Below are 23,223 nucleotides of genomic sequence, written 5' to 3'. Positions count from 1 at the left end.
ATATGGATTATTTCTTTACTAAATGATAGTTTATGGCAAAAAATATCATGTTTAAAAGTTCAAGGCAGATCTGATGGTTAATTTAATGACCACCCACCCTCCTTAGTATAGACAAATATGCACTGACCCCCAGCGCTTCTTGTGGTTAGAGGAGTAGGTTTGGGGTTCGTTTATTAGTTTTAGCTCATCAAGTCGAATTGAAGTGTGTAGCTTATACAGAGATGCTTAGAGTAAACTAGAATTGAAATTTTGTAACCGAATTAATGAGCTAATAATTGACATCTTATTGATTCCAAAACTTCCTTGACAGAATTTATCTTATATAGATCCTCAATCTAGCATATTGGATTTCAAACAGATGCTGATAAAAACATTTCATAACCTAATGGATTTCACTTAACAGGTGAAAAAAATTACCAATATCTGGATAAATTATATAGGTATCTGTATTTATTGGCCGAGTTAAAGCAATTAGATGGATTAAAGCATTGTACATTTCGCAAACAAAATTGCCAAGCTAATGATGCTATTATCAACGTAAAGAAATGGATCGTTGCGTGTGCTACATTTGTGGATAAAAATACTTATAGGGTGCAAGATCGATTCACAGTAAACCTACATGAATATGAAAATCAATTTCTTGAAACTTCAGAATGAGAATAATATAGTTCATAGAATATAGCGCTTCCTTTTATTGACCAAAGAAGTATGCGAGCGTAACGTTAGGAAATTTAAACTGAGAAACTACTAAAATATTTAAGAAAACTCCGTTCGACATTTTATTACCCTAACAGCTTAGACTATCCATTTGAATCGAATCAATTTTTTCCGCATTTGTTTTATGGTTCAAATTACACGACACTCGATGCATTTCGTGCTAATGCATAAATTAACCCATCAAAGCCTTATTTCTAGTAAGGGTGAATTTTGACCCGTTCAAAATTACAACATATCATTAACGGCGGATATCGTAAAAATGTGGCTTAGATGTCAAAAAATCGAAGTAAATTTCTATAGTATTCATACTTATTTATTTTATCATTCAAAAGATCAAATAAAATCAAATAAGCATCCATTCAGAGAGAGAGAGAGAGAGAGAGAGAGAGAGAGAGAGAGAGAGAGAGAGAGAATTTTTTGTTAAATTAAATATTCATTATTTCTAATATTTCATAATACACAAATTGAAGTAGTTCTCACTTTTAAGAAATAATTTATTAGACAATGTTTGTAACAATCATTTTGTAACCAGCAATAAAAGTTTATTGGTCCTTTAGCACTACACAATAATCAACTTCAGCTTGTGCAGGAATGAACCGGACGGTTTCACAAAATACACACAACGAAATACAATATCACTTTATCACATTACGGCATTAAAATAAATAGTTACAGCCCCCCCCCCCCCCCCCCACCTCCTCCGCTAAGCACAGCTTAGATTTCTCATTAATTTTTCATTTTTTGCATTCTGACATGAAACTCCACATAAAAAATACTTAACAATTTACAAAACAATGAAAAAATATAATTATGTACAAATTCATCTTACAGGGAAAAAAAGGAGAGAAATAACCCAGACCCCAACATAAGAAATTTGAGTGCATCAGGATATCCATTGATTTACTTTTAAATGATTAGATAATGACAAGCTTAAAATGATGAAGAAAAATGAACCCAAATTCATTTCCAATACTAGGCAACATTGAATTTGTTTTGATATTTCTGTAAACAATCAAACATTTTCTTTGTGTGGTTTGCAGTTTGTTTAAACCAACTAAAGGTAACTCATGACAACACACACGGATAGAATCAACGTCTGAATCATAGCACAGGAATAGCATTAGGATCAAAGTTAAGTGGCTGCAAAATTCTGATTTGTCATTAGACTATTGAAAACCAGTACAAAAACTGTTAGCAATCACAACAGATGTTATACCTCATTGATACTGAAAATCAGAAGTAGAAGGCAATGTGAGACCATTTCTTAAAATAGAAATACCGTAGTCATTCATATCAAAACTTATGAAAGATTAAAAATAAACAGAATTTCTCTAAATCAAATGGGAAAAACTCAACAACTTGGCATTGCAATGTATCTAAAATGCAAAGGGATTTTTTTCTTTTTTGGGGGGGGGGGGGCAGGATGGTGACTTGTGACAAACAAAATTAAACTCTTGAAACACTGTCTTTATCAAATTTATACATATACCATGTACATATCGCTGAATTAATGATGCTTCAAAGTTTGAGTCCTTGTCAAGTACTTAAAAACGCTTCAGAACTACCAATATCATGTCATAGATGAATCATTATGTTATATGAATCACAATCTAGCTTTTTCTATGAGTGATCATCACATGCCCAGGAAAGGGGTGGGCTGTTTAAAATTACTGATTGATTACACATAATTCATAATCATGCCACATTGATAATTAACTGTTACGAAGCTATGGACAGGGGCCAGAGTCCACTGCCCTGATATGTAAATCAAAATCTTCTAGTTATTACTAAATTTTAAAATAAAAAAAAAGACAAAGAAATGAACAGGATTCCAGCAAATAAATTACAATATAATTATCACAGACGATTGAGAGGTCAGTTGTCATGGAGACTGTTCAGAACCTGGCTAGATATGAGGGAAGGAATTCGTCCTCCAGTGTCTGTTGTTCCCGGAATTCTTTAGCTATGGTGTGGATCTGTGTCACTCCAGACTCCATGCAGATCAACTGTACATAATGAGATCACAATTTAATGCCAAGGTATTTTCATATTTTGGTAACAAGTTACTGTAAACTGGGAAATATTTGCTCCCGTTTTATTTTCGTCCCTTTCTCCCTTGTTTTCAGCGGGCGAATTTAAGGCTGGGCAAATTCTGTTCTTGCAAATAATACCTTGTTTATCACAATTGCATCTAACCGAATTCAAGACGGGACAAAACCGTTTGCAAGTGTAGAAGGGTGAAAATAACATGGGGTGAAAATCCTGTATACAGTATCTCATTGATATTATTATTAATGTAATGTTCATGTAAAATAATGGTTTTTAAATATTCATTTTTCAAAAATGAAAATATCATATCACTTTATTTTGTTGACAAAAAAAATCAGCAAGACTTCAAAGATGGCTTGTTGTTGCTATAAGAAGTAGGATAACTGTAGTTTACCATTTGTGGATTTCTGCCTCCTTGACCCGCTGTTCGAACGTCAGATGTGAAAGCTAAACAGGTTACCCTGAAAGTGTGCACATAAACACGGTTGTATTGCTTATCCATAAAAGCTTTTTTTGTTCTTTCATTTCTCAATTTAACATAGATGCAGAACTGTAGCTCTCCGGTTAGGAAAAACTTAGATGGCAACCAGTTTTTTTCCAGTAGAGCTACAGATCTGCTACTAAATCTAACATCATTGACCTTTATCTACTTGAAGTTGGTTTCTACATTTCTAATTTCGAATGAAGCAAACTGAACAGGAGTATACCTAACATTAAAACAAATATTTTATAATTACCTTGCTCAATAGTCAAGCAGTATCTAAATTTTCATTGAACAATATGACCTGTATCTAAGGGGTGACCTTGATCTAGCATTTAATATGGATATTTTTGTCACTGCTTTTTACGTCGTTGTTATAACATTTGGATGCTTTTTTGTTTCAGTAGCCAGGTGTGAGAGAAAAATATAAAGAATTAGGGTGATAATCAGTAACATCATTTTTGAGCGAGATCCTTACTTGGCGTCCGGAGACAAAGTTTCTATCTTAGCAGGCATGGAGTCGCCCTCTAGCAGATCAAACGTGTAGAGCCGGCTGTTGTCGTCGAGGACGTAGAACACACAGGGGCGACTTGGGGACCACTTAGCACACCTTACCCCCGTGGTTCCCCACACACGGGCGGGCCAGGACACAAGGGCCGTGTCTACAGAAACAACGATAGATATATACAGTAAAACACAGTTATAGGAAACACATCAGGACACAAGGACGACAGTAAAATACAGTTTTACGGAATATAATTGATAGACAAAGGCTGAATTTATAGACAAAATCACAATAGAAAAACATGTACCTTACTGATAATTTATAGAGTACTCATGATATACATACAGATACCATATAATATTTTGTCATTTATATGAACATGTCCCAGTATGTTGAAATGAGATGGATTATATACCGGTACTAGAATGTAATAATCTACATGTACAATACCAAGATACTCTAGATCTGCATTGCATATTTACAATGTTAATCTAGTATCTGCTGAAAATTTAACTGCTGCTCATCAAAGTTAATAAATATCATATTTTCTGTTGAGTGTATAAAACACAATAAAATGAGTTGAACGTGAACATGCGAAGAATCATACAGAGATAGATGTAGTTTTTAATTTTTAATTTTGAACTTTCTAGAGGTCGATATTCCTAAGATTGAGAGCTGACATTTGTACGGGCTTCAAGATTAAAATTTCGATTCATATCAAGATAACTTTGAGAAGTCTGTTGTCAATGATAAATCCAGTAGATAAATTAACAAGATTAGTATCTTATGGGCATAAAAGGCGAAATCTTGGGCGATCTTGTGATATCATATGATCACACTGCCAGATTATACCGATGTGTAGAGAGATAGAAATCATGTGATATCTTGAGGATCATAGTGCGAGAGATTGTGAAAGAGAAACAAGTACATTTATAAAGAGAGATGAAAAGAAAGCTTCACTGTAAATTAATATGATACAAATGTTTGATTTTGTGACACTTCATGGACATGTACCTGTTTTTGTGCTGAATAAATGAACATCGCCATCTCCTGTGGTTGCCTGAGGAGAAAAAAATATAAGATATTAGAATAAGATAATATCTGATTTACTTCTAAATATTAACAAATTTGGTTCAAAATAGTCTTAAACATATTAAAATGAGTGTTATCTATTTAAGTTTTACTTCTTTTTTTAGAGTACACACAAGGAAGTAAATTAAGACTCTTAAATTCAAATTTCTGTTGACATTTATGCTTTTAAGAAGGGATTATTCAACAATTTTAATCTTTATATTTGATATTAGCCATAGGACACCTGTCTGCACAGGATCTAGATATAAAATATCTTCACTCAAATTAACTACATGCGTTAGGATCCTTTTCCTAGGTTGATCAAAAGTAGAGTCTAAAAAAACATTGAAATGTTAGCTCCTCTGTAATTTTTATAAATTCATTTTTGACAGGAAAAAGTACACTGAAGTACACTTCAGCAAACAAGTGTTGAATATCTTACCAGAAAACAAGGATGACAAAACGGGGAGAAGTCGAGCGTCCGGATGTCCACAGGAGCATCTGAGAGGCAAAACATTGAAATACAGGCATTAAGAAGTAAACAGGAGCTTCAGCCTTTATATAGAAAATGAAGAGAATTGTTCATAATTTATAGATACTCTAAATGAACAGACTTCTATCAAGAAACAAACCACTGAGGGCTGTGAACATTCTGGGATAAGCTTTGGATCCAAATCTCAGCCCATGGTACACAAAACCCTGAAATTACAATGCACAGCATATCAACACACTAATCAATAAAAGAACTGACAATGCAGATACATGTATTGGCAAAAACTGTTTTCATTTGACCATCTGATGGACTAAAGGCAAGGAGGTTAGAGTTACAAAATAATCAGGTCCAATCATCAAGGCACCTGTTAAGGGATAATGCACTAATGACATTTGATCAGAAATCAATGCAAACCAAGACAACACTGTCAAGCTTTTAGCACTATGATTTGCACTTTAAAAAGAGTGTGAATAATAATATTGAAAATCAATATTTTTCTTAAATGAAGGCCAAAATAATTTGTTATCATATATCTTTTGTTTTAATTGAAACCCTTCTCTTCTGTATATATACATTTATAGCTTGCAATCAATATAAGGTATTTCAAAAATAGTCGGTACACAAATTTTAAAAGTTTGCAAACAATGATAGCAATATTCTGAAGTTTCTCCCAGTTAAATAAAGACACAATCTGGTTACTGTACAAATAATACTGAACAAAGAATATGTATTACCTTCTCAGTCCCGACGTAGTAATGATTCAAATCCCCTGGGGACAACTGTAACTCAAACGTACGTAGGTAACCCTGCTTCTCTTTGGTGGTCTCTGTTTTCTCTCTGCATTTGTAAACAAAAGAAAAGTACAGGCAACATTTACCCTGTTTGTACAAACTATGAAAACCTCCATTCCCAGAAGTTAAAAGATATGCCATCAACTTGCAACACACACTCATGTAAAAGCACCTATCCTTTAAATATACAATCTGAGCACTGTTATTGAGAAAGAACTTCTACTATCCCCCCCCCCCCCCCCCCCCCCAATCCCTCCAAAAAGAAAAGAAAGGTTTTTACCTGAGAGGGTTTCGTAGCTTCATGGAGGAACTCAGCACCAGTTTGATCCTTCCCCCTGGGGACAGTCCAAGGTCAACCTCTGACCCCGCCATATCAGGACTGGAGATTTCAGCTACAACCTGTCACATAAACCAGTACAATATAACTTATTTACATGTGTATGTAATATGTAAAAAGAACTGCAACTTCAAAAACTCTGCAAATACTCTTTCTCTCTCTCTCTCTCTCTCTCTCTCTCTCTCTCTCTCTCTCTCTCTCTCTCTCTTTCTCTCTCTCTCTCTCTTTTACCCAGAATTTGAGGATGCCCATCTCCTCACAAGATACTAGCTGGAATGTAAGTCCACCCGATGAATCTACAACAAAAATCCGGCAAAGATTCAGAAAAATGTCTTAATTTAACGAATCTACAAAAATAATACTGAGATACCACATTAAGTACCCAGTTAAAGAAATTACATTTATTACCTGAATTTATCAGAGTACCAAAATAGTTAGAGTATAAGACAAACAATATAGCCAGTACAAGATATTTGGTAGATCTGAAATTTATTTGAACTAAGAAACCAGAACTGCATTAAAAATTAATGGAAAGTGAAACAAATATCACAGGTGTCACTTTATGTAGTGTCTTATGAATATTATAAAGCCTTAGTCCGTTATGCTTTATTGGATTGTCCACATGTTTTTGGTCAAGCACTAATAGCCGACATAATGGGTAATATGAGACTTTAACATTACATAGAAACTTATTGGACGCCCAAAGTTTAATTATAACATGAAATGTGGGAAATTTACTACACATAAATATAAATCAAATAAAAGACATTGTCCAATAAATTGTTTAAGTATAAATTATTACCTTCATGAGAATCTTGACTTGCTGAGTCACTGTAACAAGACAAAATTTACATACTCAATTATTGTAATAGCTTGTTTTATAATGTAAACCAACTTTTAATTTCATAAGATTTGCTAGAGCCTCATCATCATGAATATACCTTTCACCATGTGAAAGCCCTTGCAAATAGCTGACATGAAACATTTTCTCACTAACAAATGAAGAATTCAATTATTGTGAAAATTTTTATGTAAGGCTAGTCGTATAGTCTAAGGGGAATAACTCTCCAAAGACTTCCTCATCTATATCTCTATGTCATGTTATTTCCTTTTGATCATGTTCATTGAGAATCCACCAGAGGATGCTTCCACACAAGCTTCAGCTTTTCTAGCCAAATAGTTTTTGAGAAGATTATTGAAAAATACCAACAAATTTTCGATAATTCCAAATAACTCCCCTTGAAAAATAAAAATTTGACAACAAACAAATCTGAATTTCCTTCATCTAATAATGCTTTGTGCCAAGTTTGGTCAAAATTGGCTTAGTGGTTCTGGAGAAGAAGTCAAAAATGTAAAAATTTTACAGGACAAACAGACAATCAGACATAAGACAGACAGGAGTGAAGAGACAGCTAGGAAAACTATTGTGAGCCCTCTGGGAGTGAACTCTGACCTGTCAGTATAGGACACGACCGGGGTGAGGGTGGTGATTGGGCTGTGATGATTGTCCACCTCCACAATGCCAGCTGTAACAAAAGGATTCAGTCACAGAACAATCATTCTTACGTTTATTGTAAATACATCTACCTAATTTAGTTTCATTAATGTGAGCGAATGATGTTAAACATAGAATTTACTTTTGATAGTCTTTGCATTTTCATTCACTTTCTTAAAATCTAGACACAGACATAAATATTTATAATGTAACATATATACATGTATGTTACAAACAATTTCTGATCTTTTCTCATTTTAAACTTATTGTTACTTGCAAGGTGTCATCCAATATTTGAAACACACAAAATCCTCAAATGAATACCTCTAGGAATGTCAATGAATATTACAATATTTGTCACTTTTTTACTTTTACTCTTTTAAGATCTGCATTGGATAAATTCATTAAGATATATGAAGGTTAAATGATCTCTGATTTGATTTGCATATATAAGTACCTATATACATGTACATGTAGATATGTACATTGATGGTTAAATGCTCATTTGATGAACTTACCTGTGTTGTAGGTAGGATAACGTAATAAATGGTCCGAGTTTTCATAATGTACAGACTTGTGTAGAGCCGGGGGTTCCCGGAGATCCCAGGCACATACAGAACCATCAACCTATGCAATATTAAATAAACTTAATTGCACAGAACAAAACTTTCTGACAATCTTGTGAAAACTTGAAATTATTGAAAATCAAGACAATATTTCATAATCGACCTAAATAACCTACAAAATAAAACTTTATACAATGTTGGTTAAATCAAACTTTAAACATATTTTCTCCCTCTTTAATCAGCTTTAAATGAGATGATAGGGATTAACTTACCATCCCTGCAAAGACTAGAGTGGTCTTGTATGGACTGAAGCAACAGCACACAGGTTGAGATTCACAGGCCAGGATCCTGGAAAGGAATTCAACAGCTAATAATCATAATGTCAACTCAAAGGGACGCTAGAAATATTAACTGTAACAGCTAATTATCATGATGACAAAGCCAGTTCCATGACACTCTTTATTTTCAATACGAGATCAAAATAGGATCCTAAGAAAATAATTCAAATTGATTGTACTGAGATTTTTCTGATGTTAAATATGATTTTTATTACAACAATATTTATGTAAAAAACACTCGACAGATATTGCTTCACATTGACATACCTTTGAGGATAAGATGGCTCATTCGTGTTCCACACACATATTATACCTTTCCTGTCTACAGGATTTGACTCTGATGCCTAGAAATAGAAAACAAACTTAAACTATGGAAAAAGGTAGAATCAAACACTCAAATCAATAGGCGTTGGGTAAATATGATATAAACATGTATTAAGATTTAAGATGTGCTACTTATAGCAATAGCCAATCCACCTATTCTTGGGTATGTTCTTATGACCTTGACATTCAGGTCACAACGTATATACTCTCTCTCTAATGTATGAAACTTAAAAGAAACTAAATACATGTAGTCTTAAAAACAAATATACACAGGCTCTATGATTTTGGTTGCAAAAAGTCATTGGTTGAAAAAGATTTCAACTAGCAGACAAGCTAGTACCTAACTGAGACAGAATGCCACAAGTTTCACTTGAAACAAGGTTTTGTTCAAAATTATTAACTATTTGTTTCCAATTATCTCTTTTTTTATTTTACTAACTGAATGAATTCATTCAAAAGGTCCATTTTCACTTCTTGTAGCATTTGGTGACCAAGAGGATTCTATATTGTAAATAATTTACTGACACACACAAGGTATGGGTACTTGTAGTCATTCCAAGTTACACATTGAAGATAGAATAGAAAGTTTATAGAAACAATATGCCTCGACTTACCTCAGCAGGTTTGTTGTATATAGTAAGTAAATAGTTTGGCTGGGTGGGAGAAAAATGAGCAAACTGGACACTGCGCCCTGCAAACAGAACAAAGAATGCACCCGAGTCCATCGACCAATCATTGTGTTACTTGTGTCACTATTAAACAATTGAACAGTGATTACAAATCATACCAATTCATCTGTTGATTAAATGCCAGTTGATTTGAAATCTAATGTTTGGCTTACAATGTTCAAATTACTAGTAACATTGATACATAAGGGAATTATTCAATGGATAAAAGTGGTTGATTATAAGTGACTGTAAGTTATCTTGTTCATTTTAAACCTAATTTAATGAGGTTTCATCAATATTCGTGGGCAACAATTCTCGAGGATTAAATGAAAATAACATTTTCAAGGATATAGCTACATTTGAGGACATTGATTCTATCAATACAATGTATTTTAATAAATTGCACTTCAATGAAAATTTTATTTTATGGATCAACTCATAACTGAAATCCAGGAAAAGGTATTCACCAAAAATTGCCAAATCCCCAGTACATTTTCAATGTACATGTAAATCTAAAGACAAAAGACCTGTCCTAGTTAGACTTTTTGTAGATACCTTTGAGTATGGAGAGACAGGTGAGCTGGGAGTAGCCCTCACTCAGGGCCAGGTTTGTCCTGTTATCTGCCTTCTCCTGTCTCTGTTGATCTTTCTCTTCATCCAGCAAAATGGATATCACCTACAACGTTCAAGAACAATCTCTTTTGAAAGATACCCAACTTTCACTTCTGTCATAAGCATTTGACAAAGGTCCCAGTCGAAAGCAGATATTATCTTCAATCCAGTTACACAACATATTGTAGCTAAAGCAAGGCAATTTTTGAGTTTTCTTCATTATAATATTGATTGCATTGGTTTTAGTTGACATTGGAATTTTACCTGTCCTGCTTTCTGTATAAAAGAGTTGAGGCGACCCAGATCTTGCTGTTTGTTCTGTTGAGCTGATTCCTCCTCATCTAGATCCTTCTCACCGTCTCCCCCTGAGAAGACACACCACACAGGTATAGATTATACTAAACAACTCGTATTGCAAATATTGTAGTGGTACATTTTAAATTTCCAGAATTTTTTTTAATTTCAAAAGAAAATGATACAATTTTATGCATGTTTATAATAAAGAGTCTCAAAGAAAACTTAAGTTTATTAAAGACTTCATTGAAACTTAAAGAAATCATTATAGAGTTTTGATATGTTTTGAGATGTTCCCTATTCTTGTCTGTCTGTGTCAGGGCTTACTTCCACATCCTGTGAAGTCCTCCGGAGGATGCTGAGTCCACTTCTGTCGGAGATCTATTTCGTCTGTCTGTATGTCTCTGTCTATGTTGTCATCGTTGGTCTGGACATAAGCCTAAAATATCAAGACCAAACATTGTTATTTCATTAAATAAGACGTATTATGATGTGCATAAAGATATTATATAAGTATAAATAAATTTATTTGTTTCTTTCCTGATTACTTACTCATCAACCCTAACGATGTGGGTGTAATTGTGTGTATGCTTGTATTTCATAAATAAATGAATTACCGTTATTTAAAAAAAAAAAAAAAAAAACTCACGATAAATGCTCAAACCAAAACCTTTTTTCCACAAATTATTTTAAAAACACATTTCTCAGAGTTAATGCAATCACACTTTCCCTTATTTTTAGCAATGGAATCTAAATTACATCCATAACTTTTTTTCTGCAAGACAAATTATACATTTCCATTATATTTCTTTGCCAAATGCTATTACATCAGCACCAATAACACAAAACAAAACCTCAGTAAAACAGCAATTTAGTGTGACCTGTTTGGTATCTGTCCTCCCAAAGCTTCTGATGTAGAGGTCATACTCCTTGACTGGAGGGAGGTCGAACAGGTCGTAGGACGAGACGTCCAGCTCTATCATCTGTAGTAGGTCGTGGGCGCGCTTGGTGGTCTTACTGTGAGCCTTTCGACTCATGGCCCTCTGTCTGGCCCCTGAGAAGTTGATGAGGCCCCTGGTCACTGGTCTAGCGGATTCTGAGTCTGAGTCCTGGTCATCATAGTTATTGTTGTAGCGGTTGTAGCTGGATTCCCTCTGATCTCTCTGCAAGTTTATTAAATGTCTATCTAAAGGCTCTTTCCGTGGTTACATTTTGTGGGGTTTCATAAAACATTTAAAAAAGAAAGATGAAAATCCATATGAAACATTTAAATACTTTCTTATTTTACTTGATCCACAAGATTTGGCCCAGTTATGCTGTTCTCACTTTAGAGCACCTCAAGATATATACATGTACAAGTTCCAATAGTATAGCCAATAAGCTGAATTTTTTACTCTTTTACAATCTCTGATTTGCATCTATATCTACATTAATTTGAATCTTAGACTATTTAAAAAAAAAAATTTGATACAATCTTTCCTTCTCAACATTTATCTCTACATTACAATCATTGCTGTTCATATTACATTTACCGGTGACTCGGGTTGTTGTCTGGAATCCTGTTGCAGTCTTTCATTCTCTTGATCCAGGGCCTTCAGCACTTCATCCATCTCTGAGTCCTAATTAATTAAATTAATTGTAATACATATATGTACATGTAGAATTAGAAGCTCTTACTTTTAAAACTGAAAATGAGAATAATCAAAGATTAAAATATAAATGTACAAGCAAAAATGTATCTGACTCAGAGATATGTGAGAAAAAAAACAATCCACATTTCACCACATTTCACCAGAATTTAATGATTTAAAAAAAATTCTAACACTTAAATTCTAATATTTCAACTAGTATATCTCTATTAATTTCACCACTGTTTTTTATACATTTACTTGCTCTATAGCCTTAATTTGACCTGACTAGCACTTTTTGTCTGAATTGACAAAAAAATGTAGATCATTTTAAGTAAGTACAATACATGTATAAGTAAACAGCATTAGTCATATACATTGCATTGTGATCACATCTTTAGTGGTTAAACTTCATCAAGCATTAACTGTTGTTCTTCAGTCCATTACCGGTAAGTATTGATCAAAACAAACTAAGGATATTGATTTGACCATCATTGACAGTCATAAGTTACCCAATGCAAAATTCATATTCATTCAATATTAAAAATGTTGTCAAAATTGTGATCTTTAATATTGTGCATTGTGTAGGAGTGTATTAGACACTGTAATAGTAATGAGACTATCTAGGATTTTGCGTACATTCAAAAGTATTTGGCAGTATATACATGTATATAGAGTGTTACATGCATAAAAATGGGATCAAAATTATAGCCGCATTACCAAAACTAAGTTATTTAATATTTCATTCTTTTTTTTTTTTTAAACCTGAATTCCAAGCCAGCAAAAAAAACAATTACAGGTTCTAGCATTATTCTCAACAGATATGTGTCATTAGAATGTTAATTTGAATACATAAAAATTGACTTGATATTGCAATGAACCCCATCAAAAGCAATTACTGTAAACTTAAAAATTATTAAACCTAGCTAAGAGACTTTTTAAAAAAAGTTTGTAATCAAGCTTAATGTCCCATATCCCCAAACTTTATTACACTGTGTACTCCAAACTGCCTTTGTTCCTTACAGTGTTGAGAATATGCTAGAAAACAAATCATTGCTAGCTAAAAATGCAAACAAATGTCAAAAACCAAAATACAGATAAATTATCAAAATAATTATAAATTTTTTTTAATGTCAATCATGAAAAAGAAAAATATATTCAAATTTAAAAAACACTCATGGATTTTTATCTTATCAGAGTATTCTTCACGCCAATAAAAATTTGTTTGACATACTGAGATCAAGATTTGCTGAGATTTAACAGTACCGGGTACATGTAGCATGTGCAAAGAAAGAATTAACAGTTCATCACAACTGTCTGCTCCTCTATAGTTCCAGTAGATCACAGAAGTGAATTGGGTGTACTTGCATGTAATTACGTATTTCAAAACTCCAGTAAAGGGAGATACAGGGTGAAAATTTGATCTGCATGCATAAATTAATTCAACTGTGTCAAACAAGACAGGAGGCAAATCCAAACACTAATCAATTTAAGGAACCAAAAAAAAGATTGTCTAAGGTGAATTTTTGCTGGATTGTCAATTTTTAAAAAAGTTTTGTTGGGATCTGTTTCAGATCTACATATATATGAATAAGACCGTGTTTTATAGTTTGTTGGCGATGTTAATCATTCTGTCCCCAATAAAATCCAGGAAAATTGAGAATGTCATTATTCCACATCATTTTATCCCATCTTCCTTCTCTTGAATTTTACTTTTCATGTATTTTAATGCTAAAAATTTGGATTGCCGCCCGAGTGTTAAACACGCCCAAACAAACAAGCACGCAATACAATGATGTTAACATAGTTACAGAATAGTCCAATCCATGCCCGCCCTTAGGTGGGGACTTGTGGAGCTCAAAGTCTGACAACTGTTAGGGAAACAAAAGGATTATCACCGGAATTCATAAACAGGGCATGCAAGTGCGGCATACACAACAATGTTTATTCTTTTAAAAAACATTTCAAACATCATAATTATTATGCTTTCAGCTTTGTAACACTCTAAGCATTCAGCTTAAGACTGTAAAATTTCACGGCATCTGATTGGTTAAGATTTTCTCACCTTTCCTTTCGCAACAGGTGCTTCATCTTCCTCATCTTCGAAATCATCTTCATAGTCCTACATAGATATACAATGTAAAACAAAAAATAAAATAAAGTCAAATTTTAAACCTCAGCAATGAACTCAATAGCAAAATCTTGTTTTAAATTCAACGAGAACTGACTAAAATAAATATGCAATATCTGGATTGGTAATACATGTGTAGTTATGGATGTATTTGCAAGAAAGTTTAACAAATTTTTTCAAATATTTACAAAGTGTTTTTCCATCTTATATGGACATGTAGAAGTATTTAGATATAAAAGTACAACAGGTGCTCCCTATCTATAAAATCAACAATCAAGGCTTGCAAGTAGCTGCCATTGTTGGCTCCTGATTTCAACTTAAAATGACTTTAGTCTGAAGCTATGCTTTTTTTTTTAATGCTATTTTTTTTATCAGAGTACAAACACTTCACATTTCTAGATGAACATGCAGTTATGATGTCTAGAAAAAAAGTTGACTATGCATTAATTAAACTTTGGCAGCTTCCGTCAAGATAATTCAGATTAAAATGCAGAAGGTTTTGTTGGTATTTTAGCATTAGTACATGTATAGGGATGCTATTCATTTTTTTTAAATACATGTATATACACTGATTAACACATAGAGGGGAAAGCCTATATATACACATGCTTTCAAAAGGAAATGTCTAAAACTGTCTTCTGACCTCAAAATCATCTTCATATTCATCATATCCATTCTCCTCCTCCGCTTCTTTGGCCTGGAATATAATTTCAAGTTAATGTGGACTCATCTCTGATGAAATACTGTCATAATGTATTTAACATATTTTGTAGAGATATTGTGTGATTTGGGATATAATGTCAAGTAACTGAAATAAATCTGTTTTTTAAGCAATACTTTTCAAACCTGTGTAAAATAAACGTACAATGAAAATAGGTAAATAGAGTGCTTGCTTGTAAGAAAGTTATCTTTATCATTAATTTATTCTTTTCATAAAAATAAAACATTTTTTAACTGAGATGCATGTAATTCTAAGATCATTATAATTTTTACCATTACCGTAATATATAATGTAGCACTCTACACTAATAACACTAGTCAGGGATATAAGTAGTAGAGGTAGAAACACGAGGAGACCGATTCAATCAGGGGTCTGCACTGATCTACAGAATGACCATTTTTTATTTCCAAATCAATGGAAATCTGTGTTTCTGCATACATCCCTGACTAGTATTTATATAGTCTAAATAAAATTTAACACTGCAAAAACAAAATGTGAATCTCTTTATTCTCCCATGCCTTATCAATTATTAAATAATTACATGTACAAGCATGAACAATAATTCACATGTTTGGTGAAAGAAGCTGAAAATTGTTCCCCCGGCCAATACAAAAATCTCCATTGAATGGTACATGTATATATAAAACACGGTTATAATTTTATTTTAACATGGAGATATATTAATCATTAAAAAAACGTGCAACCTTCTTTCCCTGAAAAGTCTCCAGTATACTGTAGATTCCTAATTTAAATGCGAGGATTTAATATCCCCGTAAAATCGCGAGAAGTAGATCTCGCGGAATTTAAAATCTTGCTTTTAATTTTTGGACGTATGTAAACTAAATGAAACTATGCTAACAATTTGGTGTTCGCGATTTTATATTCTCGCAATTTGATGCAAACCGATTGAATCGCAAAATTAAGTACTCGCATAAAATAAGGAATCTACAGTAATAAATTGTAATACATGTAATTTGCTGAATTTTCCCCAAAACCATAATTAAACTTTAATGTTGTTCTTTTACAAGCATATATACCACCAACAGGATATATCTTCAGATAAACCAAAACCCAGAGCTGTAAACCATCTTGGATATTTACCGGGTACATATATTTTTTAAAAAGAATCATTAGGTCTTATGATTAAACTGCATGGGAGGTACCAATAGTTTATGGTCTTGTTCCCATTAGGATTTGTTGGAGTATGGAAGCAAGCAGTTGGCTGATACTTCATTGTTATAATAGCTTATACATTATGTATTTGTATATGATGTAAACATCCATGAACTTAAACATGTAAGTATGTTAAAAGCCATTTTATTTGTACCATTCCAACTAATCACTGGTAAAATGTATATGTACTTGGGTGCATCTAGCAGGCAGCAATATATGTAAGCTGGTCTTAAGCATTGAGATTTCCCAAAATTCCAAATACATGTATATACTCATGCAGTACTAAAGGGACTTTAAAATTCACATTTGCATGAAGCATTTTTTTAATCACCAACACCTTCACTAGCCAAGGGTTTCTGATCCACACCGCTCCTCACAAACCCTTGGCATATTGTGCTATCAAAAGTAGAATTTTTTTCCTTGATTTTGACTGGGGTTTACTGAAACCGTTCGACCAATCAAAAAGTGAAAAACATATTTGATTCAATCAACAATGATTTCGTAGTTTATTTACGAGTTTCTCTAGCTCAAAATTTTTATTTTTATTTCTTTCTGTTCGAGCCTTCATGATACATGATTGCATGCAATGGTGCAATACCAAGTAACCCTGATTGTATATAAACAGAGGCATCCACTTGTAGATTGAGGATTTACCGCTCCAAGTCTTCCACCCTTTGAATGAATTCCATCTATATGTACCTATGAACACTGTTCCTATTTATTAAATACACTGGGCATTAAAACATTCTTTCTGCTTGTCAATATCAATGTCTTCCAAGGCTGCCATTATTGCACCCATGACGTTAAAAGTAAGGAATCTTTCATCATTTCGCTGATTCGTAAATAGACTAGGAGATCACATGGCAATAAGAATCCCAACTTTTGATAGCACGATATGCTAAGGATTCATGAGGAGAGGTGTGAGTCAGAAACCCTTGGCTAGCAAAGTAGCATCACCAAGTGATATACCGGTACATGCACATGTACATATATATGCAGTGCTTTTGTCCTTAACTAGAACTCACATGTTTGCTGCTAGTTTTGGCTGTTTTTTTCTGAAATATGTCACTAATTGATAACTTCATACTCATCTTATATCTAATCAAATCAATATTATATGATAACACACATGGGACTTGGCGAATATATAATATACTAAACTGTACAAATCCCAACTAAATACTGTACAATTATCACAATAAAGTAATAAATTTCTTTGTTTCTGAAAATATGAAAATGAACCAATGAAAGAAATTACAAGTACATGTTAGATTTTTTCCTAATACATGTATGCATGTACATAAATATTCCTATAAAATGACAGTCAGTTGATAATTAAATCAATAACAATAAGCAGCTCACCTTTTCCCGTTCTCTTTCTTTCTCTCTCTCCCTTTGTTTTTCCTTTTCTCTTTCCTTCTCTTTCCTACGTCTTCTTTCTTCATCCTGTTTATAGAATGATTGTGGAAAGATTCCAGTAGTACAAATAACAATTACAAAAACTTGAAACACTGGTTTACCTTAGCTATATCAGTGACAATTTACAAAAAAAAAAAAATCTCATTCTTCTGTAATACTTAAATATCTGACACAAATATTATCCAGAGGCAAGGGTTCTATTTACTTCCAAAAAGCAAGTATGCTTATGTTTAACTTATTTGTTTGATAAGAGTTTTAAGTCTTTATGAAAAAAAAGTGTTGTTTATAAATGCTATCTGACATATGGTGTGACTTACATCTTCATCCCTGTGTCTACTTTTACCCCCTTCTTTTGATTCCCTTTTCTCTCTTCTCTCTTGCCTCTGTCTTTCCCTTTCATCCTATTTGTGCAATTTAAAGACGAAATTTACTTATTCAACTCAATTTATTATCTGTATGCCCTCAATATCCCTTGCCCTTAAAACTCAATACATCTATCATAATTCTAAAGACAGGAATTATTTAAAACAACAAATTCCTATTTTTCCACACCCTACTAAAAAATCTTATTTTAAACATTTTAAAGCTTTAAGAAAGTCTTGGACATGTAGTTCACAATTTTCATCATGATACAAACATAAAAATGCTATACTCTGTAATAGACTTGAGAAAATATTGCACTAAATAAAAGAATACAAACACATGGAATGATAAATCCACAATTGATAATGAATGTCAATATTGGCCTGGTTCACTAGCAAAATTGTGCAAGAATCATGCAATGCAACTGGAAAAATTTACTCCAAAAGTGATCTGTGCATTAAAATTATCATAATGATAATTGCATGATGTTAGCAGATCAACACAGAACTGAGAGACCTCATCAAGTGTTCTTCTCTCCTCTTCACCGTCCTTCTGTCGATGCCTTCGCTTTTTGTGGCCCTGCACAACAGGCAAAGTGATCTTGTTGTTTATTTAATTCTAAGGGCAGAATCTGTTATCATTAAGGGGGGACCTAATGCATGCATCACTCCAGGCAGAGTGATTATGTTCATTCAAATCAGCAGCTGGGCTCTTTAATTTCTTCTTATAAGTTTGAGAGGGAATCTTAAATCTATTTCAATTTGTTCTAATTATGTACGGTGTGTTATAATACATATACTATAAATTAATAAGAAATTCCTTACATCCTCATCTTCCTTGTGTCTGTCTTTCCTTCTTTCTCTGTCATCCTGCAAAACAAATATTGATCACTTTAAATTATGAATTCAGAGAAATTTACTTTTAAATTAAAAAGATGGGCAAGGTTAATTATCTTTACACTTTGCTAATCAACTGCAAGAAAAAATGAAGGAACCTATTTAATCTAAAAAGCTTAAACATTTCATTTTATCCTTTATTTAGTACAGTGTCCTAAATAGTTAATGCCAAAAAAAAAGTTGCACTTAAAATTTTGCATGTGGCTCCGATTGGTTATTTATTGATTACCCAGAGCTCCTAAATGCCTAATATGCACTAAATCTCTCAATAACAAAGTAAGAATATCCTACCTCATCTTTTCTATGTCTTCGCTTTTGATCTTCATCCTCTTCATCCCTGTGCCGCCTGCGTCGATCGTCACCATCGTCTTCTCTATGCCTCCTCCTCCTGTCATCTCCATCCTCCTCTTTATGTCTTCTTCTTTTATCATCACCATCCTCATCTCTGTGTCTTCTTCGCTTATCATCATCATCCTCATCTCTATGCCTTCTTCTTCTATCCTCACTCTTTCCTTCCCTATCACCGAGAATAAAATCATTTGATTCACAACATTTCATAACTTTGTTTGATTCAAGTAAAGCTAACTAAACATTTTTTTTTAACGAATGATAATTTAAGATCAGGTTCTTCAGTAATCAAAAACAGTATAACTTCTCTTTTTTAACCAATATAATATTCCACATACAAAATACATATCATATTATATATCATTAAGACCAATCAATAAGAGTTATGATAAAATGGCTTTATAAGTCAACATATATAATACCGATGCTTTTCATCTTTGTCTCTATGACGTTTCTCTCTCTCTGCCTCCTTCTCTCTTCTTCTCCTTTCTCTCTCTTCATCTCGATCTCTGTCGTCTCTGTCTCGATGCCTTTCCTCGTCTCGATCTCGGTGTCTTCTTTCCTTGCGTTCATCGTCATCTCTATGACGTCTTTTATCTTCATCCTTACGTTTATCATCAGTCTGTGTCATGCAAAACCAAAATACATACATGTATTTCACTGTATAAATGAGTGAAAGGGACTACACAATTTACCAATGTGATAAAAGGAAGTATATTTGAAATGTCAAATAGATTTGTTTTGAATTTTTTTTCTATAGATTATCAGTCTTTTATCTAAACATGAGTCTTTATGTATGAAATACTAAAGTACAAACCTTGGAAGAGCTTTTCCCTTCTTTTCTTTCCCTTCTCTCTCTTCTCTCGGCTTCTCTTTCCTCCTATATTCAATTTTGATGCAAATTCTTGATAAATATACATGTACACTGGCAATATTAATGTTAAGTACATGATCAAAATTGTTAGATCATATTACAGTAGAAGTTTTTATTATTTTTTTAGTTTTGTTTAAATATATTTTTTAAAAATTAACTTGAGTAATATCACAGTTGAAAACTTTCTTTTTTAAATTTTACCTCCGTCTTTTCTCTCTTGCTATCTCTGTGTTTCTTTCGATCCTTAATATAAAAAAAAATTGAAACATAAAATTCTATATATATCTTTAGAAAAATCATCATTATCATCATCATCATCATTATCATCATCATCTATGCATCATCATCATCAACATCTTATATTATGTGACATAGCTGCTGACCTCATCCCCTCTGTGACGACGTCTTTCATCATCATCATCCCTTCTGTGTCGTCTTTCTTTTTCTTCTATAACACAATAAAATAAATCAATACTTCATATTAAATTTGTAACATCTGTACATATACATTAATTTAATGCCATAATTAAGTGATGTTATTTTTCAAAATACTTAAGACAATATGTAATTCTTTCAAATCTGTTGTTAGTAGGTACCAAGGGAAGATTGTGAAGACATACCATATTCATTTATATCTTCCCCTTTTCCATCTCTTCTTTCTCGCTTAAGTCTTTCTCTTTCTTTTCTAATCTCATCTTTCTAAAGTTTATAATATTAATAATAATAAAATAAAAGAAGCTAAAACAGGTGCAGACACTTTTTCCATCAATAACTTAGGAAATTTTAAACAGATGTCACCAATATAAAGAATAATTGGGGTGTCTATGAGATACACCAGGTAAATTTTTTCTTCAGCACAGGAAAATTTATTCGTACTTAATAAATTCAGTATCATCAGTTTTGTGATTGTCAAACTAAATCAACTTTATACATTTCTACAATCTCATAACATAATTTATAATCACGATATTATAATTATTGTTATTTTTTTTAATGTATGTGCCCCGAGGGCCCTTGATTGTTGAATAAATAAAGAATATAAGTCATTAAGTGATCATTCCAACCTATTCAATTCAGTAAAATTTATATATTGTCTTTCATTTAGTTCTTGTTAAATTAAAATTTTCAATCATTTGAATGTGTTCCAGGAATGTATACTCATTCAAGATAATAAAGCAATAAATCCATATCACATGATACTGTATCTCATGTTACATGATTCTGCTAGGGTCAATCAAAATTTTGAAGATCTGTTATGTTATTAAAAGTATAAACTCTAAGCATGGCTAGTGTATTTTGATGTTTGACAAAATTAAATGAGTGCAGAATTTGTGAGTAGCTATGTATGTAATTATAGATGGAATGTTCTTTTGTTAAAATGACAGATGTCCTACGAATCCCGTTTAACAATTGAATTCGTCCCATATACTCACTTCGTTTCAAATAAAAAAATTATATCGCGCTGCATCTCGCATAAATTTTCATATGATTGGTCTCAAATACCTACAATGTTGCTCTTTTATAATCCCATATTACCACATTTACTGTTTTTGCAACAAAATCACTGCCACTTTTAACATCACGTTTGAAAATTCGCTGTTTATGGTCGCCATGTTAATGATAAAATCCTACACATTCTGAGTGCAATTTCCGACAAAATGGCAGGCAAATTCAAACGTGTTGTTTAACAAAATGCCTTGGTACGACTCATTTTACGGATATTTTGTGGACTAAACTCACAGGCACTTGTTTCTGAGAAAAAAATTTACCCTTTTATTATACTATAGGGTAAATTTTTTTCTCAGAAACAAGTGCCTGTGACTAAACTACATATGCATGTTCAAAAAGGTTTGTAATGTATAAAAATGAGTTTTTCCCCAGCAGATTATTCTTAAGAGACTTAAAATCGACGCGAAGCTGATCCACTTTGGGCTGCTATGTTGCGAGTATATGGGATGAATTCTTACTGTGACCTGAGTTTACCCTGGTCATGGTAAGATTATTCTTTCTAATGTATGTATAGATGTAGCTTTCAGAGTCTAGCATAAACTTAAATTTCAGAAGTTTTTTTAATCCACTTTTATGTCAATTAAGTTATTTTCTTAGTGTTTATCTGTGTATCTACAATGTACATACAGTCATGTTTTCTTTTCTACTACATTTGACATGTTTATAAGAATATATTTGTAATAAAATGTGTGCTTCTTACGTTCAAGGCCTTTTTGAGCTCGTTGGTCGACCAAGTGTCTTCCTTTGAGCGAATCTGTAATTTGTAACCATTAAAAATGAAAAATTTCTATAGAACTGGTGAACTTACCGCCAAACAGTTTATCTATTTGCAAATACCTTAAAATAGTATTTACACTATGTCTCCCGAAATACAAAACAAAATACATCATTTACATAACTGAGAAAATATCTAAGACTCATACTTTTTCAGAAGGCATTTTTGGAAAGCTATCTTGAAGCTAAAACCACAGCTCTCAATATTTTATCATCACTAACGTCGCCATTTTCAAGCTTTCCAAGGTATTTACGTAAATGGGATTCCAATATTACGACATATGGGTTTTAATTCGGCTTTGTAATTAAAGATCTTCTGTTTAAAATGAACAGAAATAATAACAAAGAAATAAAATTACATTATTTTATAATGTAATTGGAATAGTAATAAATGAAATTTACTTTTACGACAATGAGCTTTACGATTAGATATGTCGTACAAAGTTCTTTCGGACAAGTGCGCTCTTGAGACAATGACATGCGCGGATCTTTGTGGGGGGGGGGGGGGGGGGGGGGATCCCTCCTCTAAAACATTCAACAATTTTATATACATTATACAATTTTAGAAATTAACATTTGTCCGACTCCAAGTTTTGTCTACGTAATATCATATTTCATTCGATACAATCTATAATTTCATTATTAT

The 23,223-nt window shown here is 32.7% G+C and overlaps 1 protein-coding gene across 11 annotated transcripts; it reads right to left on the bottom strand.

Annotated features, from left to right (window-relative positions):
* Nucleotides 1–2,127: 2,127 nt before the first annotated feature.
* On the bottom strand, nucleotides 2,128–22,863 carry LOC105337357 (cytoplasmic dynein 2 intermediate chain 1). 11 transcript variants are annotated; one of them, XM_066085056.1, is made up of 36 exons: nucleotides 22,727–22,863; nucleotides 22,504–22,557; nucleotides 20,915–20,993; nucleotides 20,678–20,742; nucleotides 20,496–20,537; nucleotides 20,238–20,300; nucleotides 19,843–20,042; nucleotides 19,364–19,589; nucleotides 19,001–19,045; nucleotides 18,693–18,755; nucleotides 18,131–18,214; nucleotides 17,757–17,840; nucleotides 17,420–17,449; nucleotides 15,144–15,197; nucleotides 14,435–14,491; nucleotides 14,181–14,240; nucleotides 12,274–12,360; nucleotides 11,623–11,904; nucleotides 11,069–11,180; nucleotides 10,712–10,812; nucleotides 10,391–10,511; nucleotides 9,782–9,858; nucleotides 9,111–9,187; nucleotides 8,778–8,853; nucleotides 8,458–8,566; nucleotides 7,898–7,970; nucleotides 7,247–7,275; nucleotides 6,676–6,740; nucleotides 6,388–6,506; nucleotides 6,051–6,153; nucleotides 5,456–5,522; nucleotides 5,266–5,324; nucleotides 4,767–4,812; nucleotides 3,726–3,909; nucleotides 3,161–3,227; nucleotides 2,128–2,723 (listed from the first exon to the last, which is right to left on the bottom strand). In XM_066085056.1, exons 1-36 carry the CDS (start codon nucleotides 22,739–22,741, stop codon nucleotides 2,613–2,615), a joined length of 3,186 nt encoding a protein of 1,061 aa, XP_065941128.1. In that variant the 5' UTR covers nucleotides 22,742–22,863; the 3' UTR covers nucleotides 2,128–2,612. The 11 variants fall into 11 exon arrangements, with proteins under 11 accessions (XP_065941128.1, XP_065941127.1, XP_065941132.1 ...); XM_066085055.1 differs by having other exon boundaries at nucleotides 19,364–19,596; nucleotides 19,844–20,042; XM_066085060.1 differs by lacking the exon at nucleotides 14,181–14,240 and having other exon boundaries at nucleotides 19,364–19,596; nucleotides 19,844–20,042.
* Nucleotides 22,864–23,223: the final 360 nt, after the last annotated feature.

The sequence above is a fragment of the Magallana gigas genome, chromosome 5 (assembly GCF_963853765.1).
Source record: "Magallana gigas chromosome 5, xbMagGiga1.1, whole genome shotgun sequence".
Lineage (NCBI taxonomy): Eukaryota > Metazoa > Mollusca > Bivalvia > Ostreida > Ostreidae > Magallana > Magallana gigas.
Note: the sequence above shows the minus strand (reverse complement) of the source record. Positions and strands in the feature narration are given on the sequence as shown.